The sequence below is a fragment of the Pezoporus occidentalis genome, unplaced genomic scaffold (assembly GCF_034315485.1).
Source record: "Pezoporus occidentalis ecotype Australia unplaced genomic scaffold, CSIRO_AGI_Poc_V1 ctg303, whole genome shotgun sequence".
Classification (NCBI taxonomy): Eukaryota; Metazoa; Chordata; class Aves; order Psittaciformes; family Psittacidae; genus Pezoporus; species Pezoporus occidentalis.
The window spans coordinates 36,387-51,834 of NW_026914975.1; the positions used below are offsets into that span (position 1 = coordinate 36,387).

The window sequence follows — 15,448 nt, forward strand, 5'->3', positions numbered from 1 at the left end:
GTTTGGGCAGTTTTAAAGAAAACCACGCTGTTGTTCACGGCCACCGCCGCTTTCACCTGAGCTTCCCTCGGAGCTCGTACCGTGGCGGGCAGCCTTGTAAGGGCTCGCTGCCACCTGCGCAAGGACTGCTCAGCGGCGGGGTCCTCCCGAGGACTCCCCCACAGAGGCAGCGATACCCGCACCTGAAGAAGGGGGTACCGCGAGCAGGTTTCACCTCGGCGGGGGCGGCAGGCCAGGGCCGACGGAGGAACACTTGTAACAGCCCTGTGGTACCAGCGCCTCCCCCTCACGCCCCCCGCGCCGAGGCGGTGTTGGGCGGGCGGGCAGAGGGAGGGGAGGGAAGGGAAGGGAGAAGCGTCCTCTCCTCTCCTCTCTGGGGCGCTTGCTGCGGTAGGCGGCCGCTCCTCTTCGCGGTGGTTCGTCTCCTCTGCCTCAGTAACGATGGTGTCCTAGCGAAGGATGATGACAGGGAGAGAAGAGGGACACAGCCGCCGCCGCTGCCGGGAGCCCTTGTCTCTTGCTCGCTTCCTTGGCGCTTCCCGGCTCCTGCTGCCGGGCTGCGCATCGTGCTGCCTTCCTGACGGGCGGCAGGGGGAAAGGGCGGAGGGGCGGCGATGGTATTATGGTGAGGGTTTTGTCCTCTCTAGGTACTCTGTCCCCAGCTGGGCAGGGCTTTTCTCTTTCTCCTGTCTTCTTCCTCACCACGCACGCTGCCGGACGAGGCCGGCCGGGAGCGGGAGCAGCCACCGCCACCGCCGCCTGAGGGGTCCCTAACCATGTCGAGCAAGAGCAGGAAGAGCAAGGAGCAGGGGAGAGTGACCTTCCCTCCACAGAAGGAGGAGGAGGATGAGGGGGCAGAGGAAGAGGAGCAGCAGCGCCGGCGCCGCGGCTGGAGAGGCATCAATGGGGGGCCGGAGCCCCCTCCACCACCTCAGAGAGCCGTTAAAACGTTCCGGGAGCCCTACGGCTACTACCCGCCACAGCCCTTCGCCAGCACCATGTAAGTCGGGGCAGGGTTAAAAGGGTGCTGGCAGGCAACTTTCCAGGAGTAGCCGTGGGTGGCCGGCCGCCATCTCCCCGGCAAGTTGCGGCGCTCGACCCGGGGAAGCGACGCCGGCTGCGGGGCGCCTCGCACCGTCCTGCCGAGCCCGGGAGCTCGGCTCGCCCGGCCTGGCAGAGAACGGGGTGAGCGGTGGCGGCTTGCAATGGGCTGAGGTGCAGGGACTTCGGAGAAAGCGCCTTGAGGGGATAGTCCGGTCTCTACCTGCCCTCTTCCCCCCCTGCTGCCGCCTCCCCAACCTCTCGGCTTCGCTCCTTCGAAGCGAGGCGGTGACAGCACCTAGCGGGAAGCAGGTAGGGGTCCCCGGGCGCTGGGGCGTAAGGCATTACAGCTCTTCCTTTGTATTTTTTCCCCTTTTTCTTCTCCTGGCTACTACCATAGCTGCCGAGAAAAACTAATTATTGACTCGGCTGAGGCTTAGAGAGCCCACTGCACCCTTTTGCACTAGCAGTGCTAATGCATTTTTTTTTTTTTTTTTTTTAAATCCAAGCTGTGGGAATCCCACATTCCCCACAGAAATACAGAAATCAAGAAGGACACCTGTGCAGAAAAGCCTCAGTTCCTGAGATGTCTTGTCCTGTTTTATGTTGTCTTTGGAAATTTCAGTTTGTTGGTTTTTAAAATGCTGTTTATATACATATATATACACATAAAAATCCTGACCGATGTTAACTTTTTTTCTTTTTTTTTTTTTTTTTTGCCTCTGGCTTACAAAATGTAGGTTGTTCATAATTTATTAACCTGTTCTTGTAACACACTGAAATCTATCATAGACTTACTTCTGAGGGTCCCTTGAGGATTTTATACTTTCAGGACAGTATTTAGTCCTTCATTAAGTTTTCTAATTACCACATAAAAAACACTTTGAGTTTTAAGGTAACATATTCAGCATTTGTAGAAAAAGCCATCGTTAAAATTGCCCTAGAGACAACCATAAAGTATAAAAATAATTAAAGTAGTGCTTAGAATGGGGTAACCACAAATAAAAATGATTTTTACCACCCCAGGGTAGAAATTCTTCACATATATTCTGTACCCAGCAATCCAGACTTAAAGTGTGGGAGTCTTTCACATGTCTTCAGCTGTCTGAAAGTTAGCTGCCTTAAGTAATTTGTCTAGGCTCCCTGTGTAGTTGATGGGATGAGAGAGAAAATAACAGTAGGGAAGGCAGCATTGTCATTTGTCTTCTTTCTTGAGGTGCCTGCCTTTCTCTGTTCACCATAAAAAGAGCCTAGAGGATTAGTTTAGACTCACTTTATATTTAGACAGCTGAAGCTAGCTCAGATGAATTGTAACCTATGAGTCTTAAACTTCTGGGTCCCTTTTAGGTTAGTGTCCTCCTAGAACTGCTAGCATATTCCTGTCTTTAAGAAACAGGTGCTATGCCACCAGGGAATAAAACTGGGGTTCAGTTTGCACAGCTATAGGCATTTGAGCCTGGAGCAAGTTCTGTCTGTTGGAATTGCTTCCTGGCATATAATTCTTGTGACCCTGTCCTGGGAGTCTATGACAGCGGTGATTGCAAGACGCTTTTTGTCAGGTCAACTGTCAAAAGGGCTGACATTTATTCCTGTAAGAGGAGTGTATTGAACTGCCAGGTCATAGAGGGAAAAGACCCACAACTACTATTTCCCTTGTTATATGCCTGCATTCATCCTTGACATTAACAGTGGGTTTTTTTCTTCTGGAGTAACATTTTGTGTTTGGTGCTAATGCATAAAATCAGTGTATGTTAAAGAAATATGAGTATCAGTTTGTTCCATAATACACTCAGATTGACACATGTAAAGCTTTAGTGTGTGCAAAGTGAGTATGAGACTATTTGACTGGAAGAATTTGTAGTCCAAATATTCAGTACTGACAAAAAGTGCGAGGGGAAAGAGGCAGAAAGATGTCAAGTAGTGTGCACAAGAAGATGCACTTAGCTGGTATAGAAATGTCTTCATTCTGAAACCTGTAACCAGTGCAAGGTACCAGTCAATGTACAGCTGACTCCCACCTGTGCTAAATATTTCTGGAAAAATAATTAACCTCAGATTCCCACTAAGACTGCAGACTGGATCTAATACTTGTTTCACAATATGTCCCAGTGGGAAAAACATAGACAAAAATTGTAAATTAAATGTAGTAGGCATTGGGTGCTTGGTTTCCTAAGTCTCTGTAAAAATTGTAGCTTAGTTTCCTGAGTGGAATGACAGAACACAAATAAAGGACTGTAAAAGGAGCTTTAAAATTCTTTGCTGCTGCAGCACTGTTTGCTGTATTTGTTCTTTCCTGGTGAGATATTTGCCTTTTCTGTGTATAGATGTACTCATGTCACCAAAGTATAGCCCTTTTTTCCCACAGGAATTCAGATGCTCAGTATTTTTTGTTGAGGAGTTAATGAAGAGTAATTGTCGGAAAAAGATCTGCATAGTTTTTGGAGTGGGGGGGGGGGGGGGGGGGGGGGAAGGAACAAGCTAAGTGTGTGTACACCTCCCCCAATACCTCTTTGTGTTTTGTTCCATTTTTTGACTAATTCTTTCCAGTTCAGAGCCAGAGCTTCTGTGAGCTGAGATGAGGGCATTTTGGATGATGGATTATATCATTTCAAACCAGTGGGAGAGTATAGACTTGAGTCAGATTTTGCAGCTGGCCTGATTTATGTTCTGCTGTTCAGCTGAATTAGCCAATTAGCCTCTCTTCTGGAAAGCCCAGGCAGTTCTTCACAGAAGGGAGAAGGAAACTCGTTTAATACATTTTAGATTTGCTGCAGGGATTCCCAAATTGGGTGGAACATGCGCAAGCTTCCATGCAAGCATACATGAACGTGCACTATTTTTACCAGTGGAGAAACAAATTTACCAGCAGTCTCTTTGGCACTTGGTTGCAGCAGAGCTTGGAGGGATATCAAAGCCTTCATTTGGGAGAGTCGGCGAGGTTGGGGCGTGGGGAGGTTGCCCCTCTAACCCTGCCTGTCATCCTGCACAGGGCCAGGAGCTGCTACCTCCCATAGAACAGCTCAGTCTTTTCCTGTGATGGTAACAAAGCAAGTGTCTGAGACCATTTAGTTTAAGAGATCTCAGGAGTCATGAGCTAAAATGCTGCTCATATGTATGTGCATGTCTGAGCACTTACTTTTTTGTAAGGCTTTAATTTTAAAACTGGGACTTCAGAGGCTACTTTTGGCAGAAAAGGCACAGTCCACATCTGTGCAGCTGCTGACTGATGTTGTCACTATTAAATGTGTGTGTGCATCGCTGTTTCTGTGATGTACTTACCTGGCTATAATCACTGGACTGCATTTCCTTTTCAGGGCTAGAAAGGAATCAAGATCAATAGAGTTGTACTGCAGTAAACCTCACAAGTTTACTGCAGTGGGGTAAACTTGTAAGTTATTAATGCTCTCTTTTATTGCATTTAATATTTCAGGGAGAATAACAGCCTGTTCTTTAGTACAGATGTTAGAAAATTTCTCTATGGATCAGGGAAGGCCCAGAATGAAACCCCTGTTTCTCCAGCTTCTCTCCTTTTCTTTTAAAATTGCTTATGCAGTTTGCTGTGTTAAAAAAATTGACTTAGAAACAAGATTATAAAACTTTTGAATTGCTGTTTTTGAGATAATGAGCAGCAGAGCACAAGAAATTCTTAGGTCAATTGTTTGACCCACATTTTTGTCCTGCTGCTGCAATTCTGAAAGTTTGAATGTGAAAAGTTATAGATAGTGTAACAGAGTAGAAATCTGGAATTGAAACAATCCATGGTAGAAGCAGAGGTATCATTGTACTTATTCCAGTCCTTTGCAGCTGCAAGGCTGCTCAAATCTGTAGCCTTGTATGTAGGAACAGCTCTTCCCAGGCAGCAATATGACTCTGTGTAAGGTCACCGTAAGTGCGCAGAGTGCAAAACACAAGAAAGCAAGTTGCCATTGCTTGTTTAGTGGAAATTAAAAAAAAAAGTGTAATTGCACATACGAAGGTTATACATTTTAGATTAATATAAGGTAAATGTAAATATGTTATAATGTAGGATAGGTTTTTGTGTCTTATGACATCACCTGGTATGTAATGAATCAATTAGTTTTTCAGTGTGTATATAACATTGCTGTATCTGAAAGCTTGTGATACTACTCATTAGGTAAAGGTCTTGAAAGGTGGTGCTCTTTAGGAGCCGTGGCCTCACTAATATGAGAGTTCTCCCGTGCAAAGCTGAAATGGAAGTCTCCTGTTTTCATATTATTCTACAAGGGGCTGACTTAGGGTCATGTCACATCTTGGTTAAGTGTTAATTGTCTTGTTGTGAGTTACATTTGTTTACAGATATCACTGAAGTTTTTGAGGGTTTGCTTAAGTATGAGGCAATGAACTAAACTTAAGCTGGCAAATGGACAAAGGTAGCAGTACAGTTAGGAAATATAACTTGAGACCATCCTTGGTTTATACTGATGAATGAATGATTCTAAAGATAGGTGTTTCTGAAGTTCTTTCTTCTTGCTGATGAAGCTCTTCGGTTCCTCAAAAGAACTGCCTAACTGGTGCATGCTTAGAACCAAATGAGCGTGTCCAGATTTGGTGGAATTGGTGTACTTAAGTTAATGTGATTGCTTTTGTCCAATTCCATCCTTCTTATTTGTGTTGAGCAACAGAGGCTTGAGGCTCCTTACAGAGGCAAGGTTGAGAATATGAACTTTAAAGGCTTTAGGAAGTAGAAAACAAATAATTAATGCACTTTCAGTTCTCTTTTAATCATAAATCTAATATATTTAGAGATGTAACTCTAAATACAACAACTTGAGATTTTGTTGTTTTTTTTTCAGTTGGCAAATATTGCATATAAAATGTGCTGAAAACTGTTAAATAGTTTAAACTAAAATTTTAACAATATTCTTCATGCTTTTGGATAGTTAAAAAATATAATATGTAAGAAGAGGAGGGCAGAAAATGGAATAGGAGACCTTGTACTTGATGCTTCTTGCATGCGGTACTCTGACCAGAGCTGTGCTGGCTTCAAGGCCTTCGAATTAGCTGAGGGAAAAGGGGAAGAAGAGAGAAGGTATATGGATGAACCTAACAGTCTTCTGGCTGTGTGGTGCTGTACAAGATGTTTTGCTTTCTATCTTTTTGGGAGGTTTGACAGAATTTTCATCACTAAAATGCAGAGTCAATTTCACCTTTATTTTGAGAAGATTCTGCAGTCAGTTCAAATATATACTTTCTGTCACAAGATTTATAGCTAAGGATATCTTCCTTATTGGGAAGATATTCTAATGGAACACCTTTGGAAGGTTATATCTCTTTTTAAGGAAGTCAGATGAATCACCTCAGTCAGACAGTAGGTTTTGAAAGGAAGGTAGAGAAAACAGAAAGAAAGTGTTATATATTTTTATTTTTTCAGAATATTTTTAAGTATAAGGTAAAGTATATTGGTTTATATTTCATTAAAGATGAGGTTCTGGATAGCAGTTTAGAGTCTTCTTAAATCAAGAAGTCAGCATGAGTCAATTTGTTCTTTTTTACTTTTTCAATACCCATACTTTATTTCATAACATTACAGTAAACAAATATATCCTGTAGCTATACGTTTTTAGATGTGGAGGAAGACTAGAAATGCAACAGCGTAGCAGGCAACAATATCTTTTTTAAAAAGTAACTATGAAAAGACAGTACTTGTTGCTTTACTTACTATTTTGCTGGGGAATAAGGCAACAACCTGTGCCTGTTTACTGTGTACACTCTGGGCTCAAGTCTTTATGTCTGAATACTCCCAAATGTAAAATATGCCCGAGCTTGAAAACATTAAATCAATTTTGTGTTTAACAGGCTCAGATCCTGTCTGTTGTACAGCCTTTTTTCATGGAGTTAAAGTAGTACAATTTTGGCACATATTTCAAAGTAAATGCCAATTAGCATTGCTGACACTGCAGTGCCACCCAGGTCATTTCTGGTATTTCAGAAACACCAAGCACAGATCAAAATGTAAAAAGATCAAATGCTTCCTCCCAGGAGAGACCTGCCTTGGTAATAAGTATTACAAATCTCTTCAAGTGGTCTGCAACAGAACTGCGTTAACAGAAATGCTCAGAAGATGGACTACCTGTTAAGATATCTGTAGCTGTGATAAAGTGATTACAATTTTATGTTTGGTTTAATTTATTACAACTGATGCAGGTAGCTAGGAGGTCAGACATATTCTTACAGTCTCAGTGGAATTAGAAAGCTGTTAGGGCTGACACTGCTGCATATGGGGAAATTCAGTGATGTCAACGGGTGTATTTAGTGCAGTGGTAATATTGCTAAGATCATTGTAAAAAAAAATCACATGCACAAAAAAAAAACCACCTACATTTAAGAGGCTGTTGCTCTGGTGGTGGGTTTGAACCTGCAGCAATTAGTATATGCAGCTTTTGAAGCTGCCCATGCAGGTTCCACTAGGTTCTCTTAAACAAACAGCCTTTGTGTGTGTCAGAGGTGTGTGTGGCATTTTTCCCTTGGTTCTGTCCTTCTCCAGACTGATGGGGTTTGCTTAAAAAGGGCTGTTTAGTATTTTGCTTTGCTCTCAGCGTTCATTAGATGGACCCACATCTCTCCTAATGCACATTAACTGGCTTTTGCGTTGAGGGTAGAAGGATCAATTTCCTCTTCAGTTTTTCTCTAGCCTTCTGTTCTCGTTTCTGAGTTTCTCACCAAAGTGAATAAACTAATTTTCACAATGCTTTTGTGAAATGGCAGCAAACTGTCTTTTTTCTATAGATCATGGACAAAGGCTTATAGGACTTAAGGAGCAAATTTGAAATTTAGAAGGCCTTTTTTTTGTCTCTGTATAACATACATACATACATATATATATATATGTATTCAAAACACACCCTCCATTAACTCGTATATTTTTGATCAGCTGCCCTGGTATCTCTGTGCCCATCAAATCATCTCCAGTGATCTCTATCCCTTGGGGTACTGGATTAACTGATAGGAGCTATAGCCTGAGCTGGCTTAGAAAGTAAAGGGAGGTGGCTGATGTTTGCAGAAGGCAGTGAGGGAAGATTATGGTATCTCTTGTACCTTTCTACGCCTTTAGCCTCTGTTCTGATAGGCAAAATGCTTTTCTTCTTCACCCAGCTGTGACCACTTCAGCCTGATCCTATCTATTCTGTTGTTTCAGACCTCACCAGGCAGTTGTTTCTTGCTGTTTTCTTCAACAAGGTAGTGTCTGCTCCTCAACCTCTCATCCTAGGTCCGTTTTCTTTGTAATTCCTTGTTTCTCTTCTCTGAAGCTCATTTTCCCCCTCTAGTTTCCTTAGCTAGATCCATCTCAGCATCTGATTTCTCTGGTATTTCAGCCCATTTCTGTTTGCCTTCCGTTGTTCTCAGCCAATAGCTTCACTGGTTCATAGTTCCAGTTTCTATGTTTTCTGAATTAGCTTGTTCACTCTTTCTTTTCTCCTGTTCCCCTTCTCTTTCCTCTCTCTTTCTGCTTTTGAAACCAGTTTTTGAGGTGAGTTCACAGGCTCCCTGGCTCTCAGGACCTTTTCCAAATCTCTCTTTGCTACGCCTGTTTTTTCTTTGCAGCGCAGCCCACCATTCCAGTTTTCATTTTCATTCAGTACCTCTTTGACTTTCCCTTATTTTTTTTTTTATTGTATTACAAGAATGCATAAAGGCTTTTAAAAATATGTATATACTCATGTGATGACATTAGATAGCTTCTTCCTTTCAGTTCCTGGAATGGTAGATATATAATAGAGTATAGTACTAATTATTATTGCAAGTAGTATAGGAGATGTGATTTTATTTTATATGTATGCTGAAGTGAGTTGGGAGGGAGTTCTGAAGTGATATTTTGCATAAAGTAAGGAAAAAGGAAAAAAAAAAGTAAGATCTTGTCCATGCTAATGGACCAGAAATGGTCTGTGGCATTGAACCTGTAAGTGTCTTTAGACTGCAGACAAGCAAGCACGAAGGCAGAAAGATCACATTAAAAAATACTTCTTGTCAATAGATGAGTAAATTACACGGGACAAAAGTCATTATTGTTATAGCCACAGGAGAAGAGGAAGCTACAAATAACCAACATAGTGAAATTCCGAGAATTTAAAAAAAAAACCTTTTTGTTTTCTCATTAGGTACATTGAAGAAAGTCCATCTCTGAGACGTATGACTATGATGAGGGAAAAGGGAAGGCGACAGGCCATTAGAGGCCCAGCATTCATGTTCAACAACAGAGGCACCAGTCTTACGGCTGAAGAGGAGCGCTTTCTAGATGCAGCGGAGTATGGGAACATACCTGTGGTGCGCAAAATGCTGGAGGAGTCAAAAACACTCAATGTCAACTGTGTTGACTACATGGGTCAAAATGCCTTGCAGCTTGCTGTAGGGAATGAACATTTGGAAGTGACAGAGCTTCTATTAAAAAAAGAGAACTTGGCACGGATTGGAGATGCCCTGCTGCTTGCGATCAGCAAGGGTTACATTAGGATAGTGGAAGCAATTTTGAATCATCCTGGGTTTTCAGTAAATAAGCGACTGACTCTGAGCCCCTGTGAGCAGGAGCTCCAGGATGATGATTTTTATTCCTATGATGAAGACGGTACCCGCTTTTCTCCAGATATCACTCCCATAATTTTAGCTGCTCACTGCCAAAAATACGAAGTTGTGCACATGCTATTGATGAAAGGAGCAAGGATAGAAAGACCTCATGATTATTTCTGCAAATGTAATGACTGTACAGAGAAACAAAAGCATGATTCTTTTAGTCACTCTAGGTCAAGAATAAACGCATACAAAGGACTAGCCAGCCCAGCTTATCTGTCCCTCTCCAGTGAAGATCCAGTACTCACTGCTCTAGAACTCAGCAATGAACTTGCCAAGTTGGCCAACATTGAAAAAGAATTCAAGGTAATGGCATTTGGTGTTTTTGTTATTATTTTAAAGTTGCTGCTACTTCATGAAATCCTTAGATACTTTAAATTATTTCCTGTGTCTTTACTTCTTCCATTGCAAATGCTTTCATGATATTTATTGTCTCTTTTGCTCTTGAATATGAGGTTTTAACACGTAAGTCTTAAAAAAAGATAGTATTTAAATGAAATGAAATTGCTTTTGCACCTACTGTGTACAGGGAAAACTGGAAAAAGGGATAGTGTGTGTTCTGATAAACTCATAGCAGATGAAAACCAGTTTTGATTGCTGTAGCAAAGATCAGTTTTAGGTACAAATGCTGAATAATGTAAGTGCAATAAGCAAAAAAGTTACTCTTTCCTTAAGCATACTGCAGTATTGATCTTATTCCCTCTTTCATATTTGGACTAATTTTTAGTGGTGTCTAAATTGTTAAAAGTACAGGAAGTGGAGGTTTTGATTCACCTTTTAAAAATGTCTCTTATTCAAAGTCAGCTGTTAGACTGCTAACAGGTGTAGGTGCTGTTATCTGGTTTTGAGCTGTATCTGATTTTGTATGTCAGTGCCCTGACTCTTCTCTATATTTCAGCATCTCCATCAGACAATTAATGACTTAGTTAACTGTTGCCCAGTTCTTTTTTTAATGGTTTTGAAGTTTTTTTTTAATACCTTGAAGTACCCACCTTCTCTCTTGCCTGTCCTCTTCCCCTTCCCCCCTGTCACCTCAACCAAACCCTGCCAAGAAAAACCAAACCCCAGTATACTGCATGTAATAAGAAAAGCTCAGCTTGGGGAATGATAGATTGCTCTCAGTGGGCAGTAATGGTTAACAGCACTGTGTTCTGCAGTGTTGGGTACTACTTGTTTGTTTAATATCATCATAAACGATCTGAGAGAGGCAAAAGATGCGTTAACCTTTTGCTAACACTATGGAGTACTCAGAATAGGTATACCACCACCTGGAGAAATACAGACAGAAATTATTAAAGTGAACTATACGAAGAGAGGAAGGAACAGTTTTAAAGTCCTGAGAAAGAGCAGCTCCAGATCTGGCTGAGTGATTTAAAATGTGGTTTTAAAATGAAGTTTCAGTGCTGAGAAGGATTCATGTATTATACCACACACTAACAAAGTATAAAAGTCAGCTTAAACCTTTCTTCTCCTTCCTTTGCTGAAGGAACCCACTCATGCCATGCTCTGTATTGTGTAATTTGGCATGTGGATTGAGTACTTCCTCAATGTATTTATGTAGGACTGTAGGAAAAATGTCAGTTTTTAATTTTTTCTCTGCTGAAAATATACCATATTGAAAGTACTGAAAGTTCTGTGAAAGCTCTTTGTGAACATAAAATGGAAGAATTAGAAAATTTCACCATATGCACAGAGCCTGTTGGCTTGTGGGCTTCACACAATAACTACAGTTATGTTCCTCATTTACAGACCATTATAGAGGATTAAATCTCTGATGTATATAATAACTGTCTTATTTCCCACTGATTCCTTTTCAACTAGGCCAACAACCTGAGAATCCCAGGGTTTCCAGAATCTTGTGCCCAAGATGGAAGTTAATGTGTTTTCTAAATAATGTCTCAGTGGTTGTGGATACAAACCTTCTTTCTTTGTTTCTCTGCCCTTGTTTTCTCCTGCAGTTTATGGAAAGAACTTTTCATCTGGGTTGTACCTTAGAAACAATACCATCCTTTTTTTTTTTTTCTTTCTTTGTAATACTGCATAGAAATTTTGTTATTATACCTGTGTTCAGAAACACTGAAGGGCTTATGGACTCAATTTAAGCAGTACATAACTTCCTCGGAACCCAAAATACAATCTCTGCCACCAAAAGCTAAATTAAGGCAAGCTGTATCATGTTTTTATAAGGGAAGGATGCAGATGATTAAAACTCAATGGAAAAATTTCAGTAAAAACATAAATTCATGGAAAGCTTTTGTGACATGAATACAATTCAATCAGGGAAAAACAAAAGGTTGAAATTTTGCAGGAGAAAAGCAATGAGTTTTGCTTGAACTTTTCATTTCAAACCAGAATTGAAAAAAAAAAAAACCACCACCCCCCCCCCCCCAAAAAAAAAAAAAAATCTTCAGGTTTTTAAAATGTGAAAATATTCTGGTTTTCAATTTTTCTTTTCTTCATGGGCTTGTTTTGGTTTTTTGTTTGTTTTTTTTTTTTTCCCCTCTCAACTGTTTAGCCCCTAGTCTGGGATGACTAAGAACAAAATAAGAGAAATCTACTTTTTTCAGAGATTTGAGTATCTTTTTATAGTACTTATACAGCTGCTAACTGCATAAGATAATTTCATTTGGGCACCTATAGTAGAAATTGTTCCTGGCTTCCTGCAAGCATGGAAAGTCCAGCTTCTCATCAGCCTCAAAACATGCCAGTGAAAGATTTGTTCTCCTCATTGACCTCACATCTGTCTCTCTTCCTTGTGATTTTTATGTGCCTTCGGGAACTCTTTCTGTTTCTACCAAGCCTGGTAGGAGAGTTGCTTGTTTTCCTCTGGCATCAATGGTTGGTTGCCCTTCCTGGGGAGATGGAAGTGGAAAATGAGGGAAGGAGTAAAAAGAAGAGGCAAGGAATTTTTTAGCATCACCATTAAACAAAATCTGGGAAGGTCTGTAATTGCAAGTCTGATGAGAAGACCATGTATTCCACCGGGGCTGTGGGGAGGTACAATGGGGTGTTCATGGCATGGGTGTAATACAAGATGCTGCACTGAGGGCACTGAGGACTGTAAAGACAGGTCAAGGAGAAAACAAACAGCACATGTCTGTCTTACAGAACTACTTAATTGTAAGAGCTGGCCACATTTGATATAAATCTGATTTGTAACTGTCGGTTCAGAGCTTTCTTTTCTACAGGTATGTTATCTGAATGTGCTTTGTCATATCCCAGAGGAGAAGGCTCTAGTCCAACTTTTGCACTCCCTACAAGGCAGAATGACTGATAGACTTCCGGTGCACTTTGCTTTAGGATCACCCCTGGAGATACTTAAGTATTCTAATCAAATTCTATCTATATCACACCACCAACCAGAAATGTTTCAAGGAAAATGGACAAAACAGTTCATCTCCCACAAAAAACTGACAAATCTGTCTAAAGGAACTAATGGTGATATTCATGATTTATTCTTAGTAGCTATGGTGCATTAAGGTCTGTACATCTCATAAGCATGCTTGCAGCAATACACCTCCTCGGACGTGGAGCACTTATACAGAAAATACTTTCCTAGGTGGTTTTCCCACAGAGAAAGAATACACCTGAGGGCAAAGCTTCCTGGTAAATACTTGCTAAATTGTACTTCACATTTTTTGCATATGCAAAGTCCACTCTGCCTCTGTGACTTACGGTTTACACTAACAAATGTTTGTGTGAAAACTAGAGTTTACACAAGTGTATTAGAAATGTGGGAAGGCGGCTTAGGACATTAATTCATGACAATCAATTTCCTGTGAATAATAAAAAAAAAAACCTTGTAAATTGCATGGATTTTTTTTTATTATTATTTGTTGTTTTTTTTTATTTTTCCCTTAGGAGTGAGGAGAAAAGATTCAAAGAAATCAGTGAACCTTGATTTTTCCTGGAAGGTAAAAGTTGTGTAGCCAAGAATAAGTATTGAAAATGAGTACAAGTAGATGAGGAAGCTGGAGTCCTAAAGATCGTTTCGATTCCCTTTTCATTCTCAAGCTTCCTTACTTCCTACTCCTTTGTGAAATCCTTGTTCCAAGCTCCTCTTGCTCTTTTTCATCTTCCGTGCTAGCTGCTATCACACCAAATTTCAGTCTCTTAAAGCAGTTGATTAGCTTCTTTCCTGTTAGGTCTTTAGGGGTGGTTTTTTATGTAGTAGAGATAACTAGAGAGAAAGCAGCACTGCTGATGAAGTCCTGTGTCTAATATGAAAACTAGAGTTCTGCTTCACTCTAAACTTCTTCACCAATTTTGGTATTTACAAGGGCTTTTATAACCAACGTGTCTGATCAGAAAGTGTTTTCAAACTGTATTAAATGTGCTGGCTTGATTCCATTTTTTTGTTGAAAAGGACAAAACCTGTTAAGCTAGTGTCCTGGGTTCAGCAATAGCAGTCATTTTTCTCCTTCTTAGTAGCTGGTGCAGTGCTGTGGTTTTGACTTTCAGCCTGGGAACAGCACTGATAACACCGATGTTTTCAGTTGTTGCTGAGTAGTGTTTACTCTGTCTGAGTCTCATGCTCTGCCAGGGACAGGGGGAGGCCGGGAGGAAGCAGAGACAGGACACCTGACCCAAACTGACCAGAGAGGCATTCCATACCACAGCACGTCATGCCCAGTATATAAACTGGGGGCAGTTACCTGGAAGGGCAGATCTCTGCTTGGGTCAGGCTGGGTATTGGTTGGTGGGTGGTGAGCGGTTGTATTCTTTCCCTTGTTATTTCCCTTATCATAATTATTATTGGTGGCAGCAGCAGTGGTTTTGTGTTATACCTTAGTTACTGGACTGTTCTTATCTCAGCCCATGGGAGTTACATTCTTTTGATTCTTCCCCTCATTTCTCTGGGAACTGGGGGAGGAAGAAGGGAGGATTGAGTAAGTGGCTGTGTGGTTCTGAGTTACTAGCTGGGCTTAAACCATGACAGTTCTTTGTGGTGTCCAGGGTGGGGCTCAACAGGTCGAGGTAATGACAGATCTGGCCAGAATGTGTCTAATCATATTTGTGATAAGCATTCATTTTTTTTGGATTAATAGCAACTTGTCACAACGCTGATTTATTTGCTCTCAAAGTTTTGCTCTTGATTGCTCTCAAAGTTTTGCTCTTGATCTCAGTTTCAGCATGTTGTCCCTTACTTACAACTGGTATTTGCTGTTTTAGTGTTTATCAGCTGGGGGCCCTAGGCTAAAGTTCTCGTTTTGCTGTACTTTATGATAATGACTTGTAATACAATAGACTCATTGGTCATGAAACTGGTCTGGCTTGCATTCCCAGTGTGGTCATCACCTCTATACTTTGGGAGGTATATAATGGAAGTGTTCAGTAATCGTGCATCTTTTTTTCCCTCCTTGGGTTGTCAGCTTGTAAAGGAGACATACCCTTACGCCCCCTGCTCCCCCACCAGACTATATACAACATCATTTGAGAGTTGTGAAGATTTTGAATGGCCTTTGGATACCCTCTGTGTGAACTGAAGAAGAGAACAAAGGTCAAGGATGATCATCCCATGAAAGCTGCGGCTTCAGTCTCTGGTGAGCAGGTTCCCAGACGGACTGGAAGAAATTATTTTACTCCAGCTCGTGTGATAAAGAATACTAATCCCTTTCTACAAGATGTAAGTGACCAGTATTGTGATCACTATTAGAGGGGCCCTGCCTTCAGCTGGGTGGAGGTAGGGGACAATCGGATTGAACTGTGTGGGTCAGATGGCCTGGCACACCAGTCCCACAGAAGTATAAAGCTCTAGTAGATACCGGTGCACAGTGTACCTTGATGTCATCAAGCTGTCAAGGGTGGAATCCATTTATATTTC

The 15,448-nt window shown here is 41.4% G+C and overlaps 1 protein-coding gene across 3 annotated transcripts in view; it reads left to right on the forward strand.

Annotated features, from left to right (window-relative positions):
* Positions 1 to 376: 376 nt before the first annotated feature.
* Positions 377 to 15,448, forward strand: part of TRPC3 (transient receptor potential cation channel subfamily C member 3) — a 43,542-nt gene continuing 28,470 nt past the window's right edge. For all 3 annotated transcript variants that reach the window (XM_062627600.1, XM_062627601.1, XM_062627602.1), the window contains exons 1-2: positions 377 to 1,000; positions 9,159 to 9,930. In XM_062627600.1, coding sequence (XP_062483584.1) covers positions 777 to 1,000; positions 9,159 to 9,930 — 996 coding nt within the window. In that variant the 5' untranslated portion in view covers positions 377 to 776. The remainder of the gene's footprint in view (positions 1,001 to 9,158; positions 9,931 to 15,448) is intronic.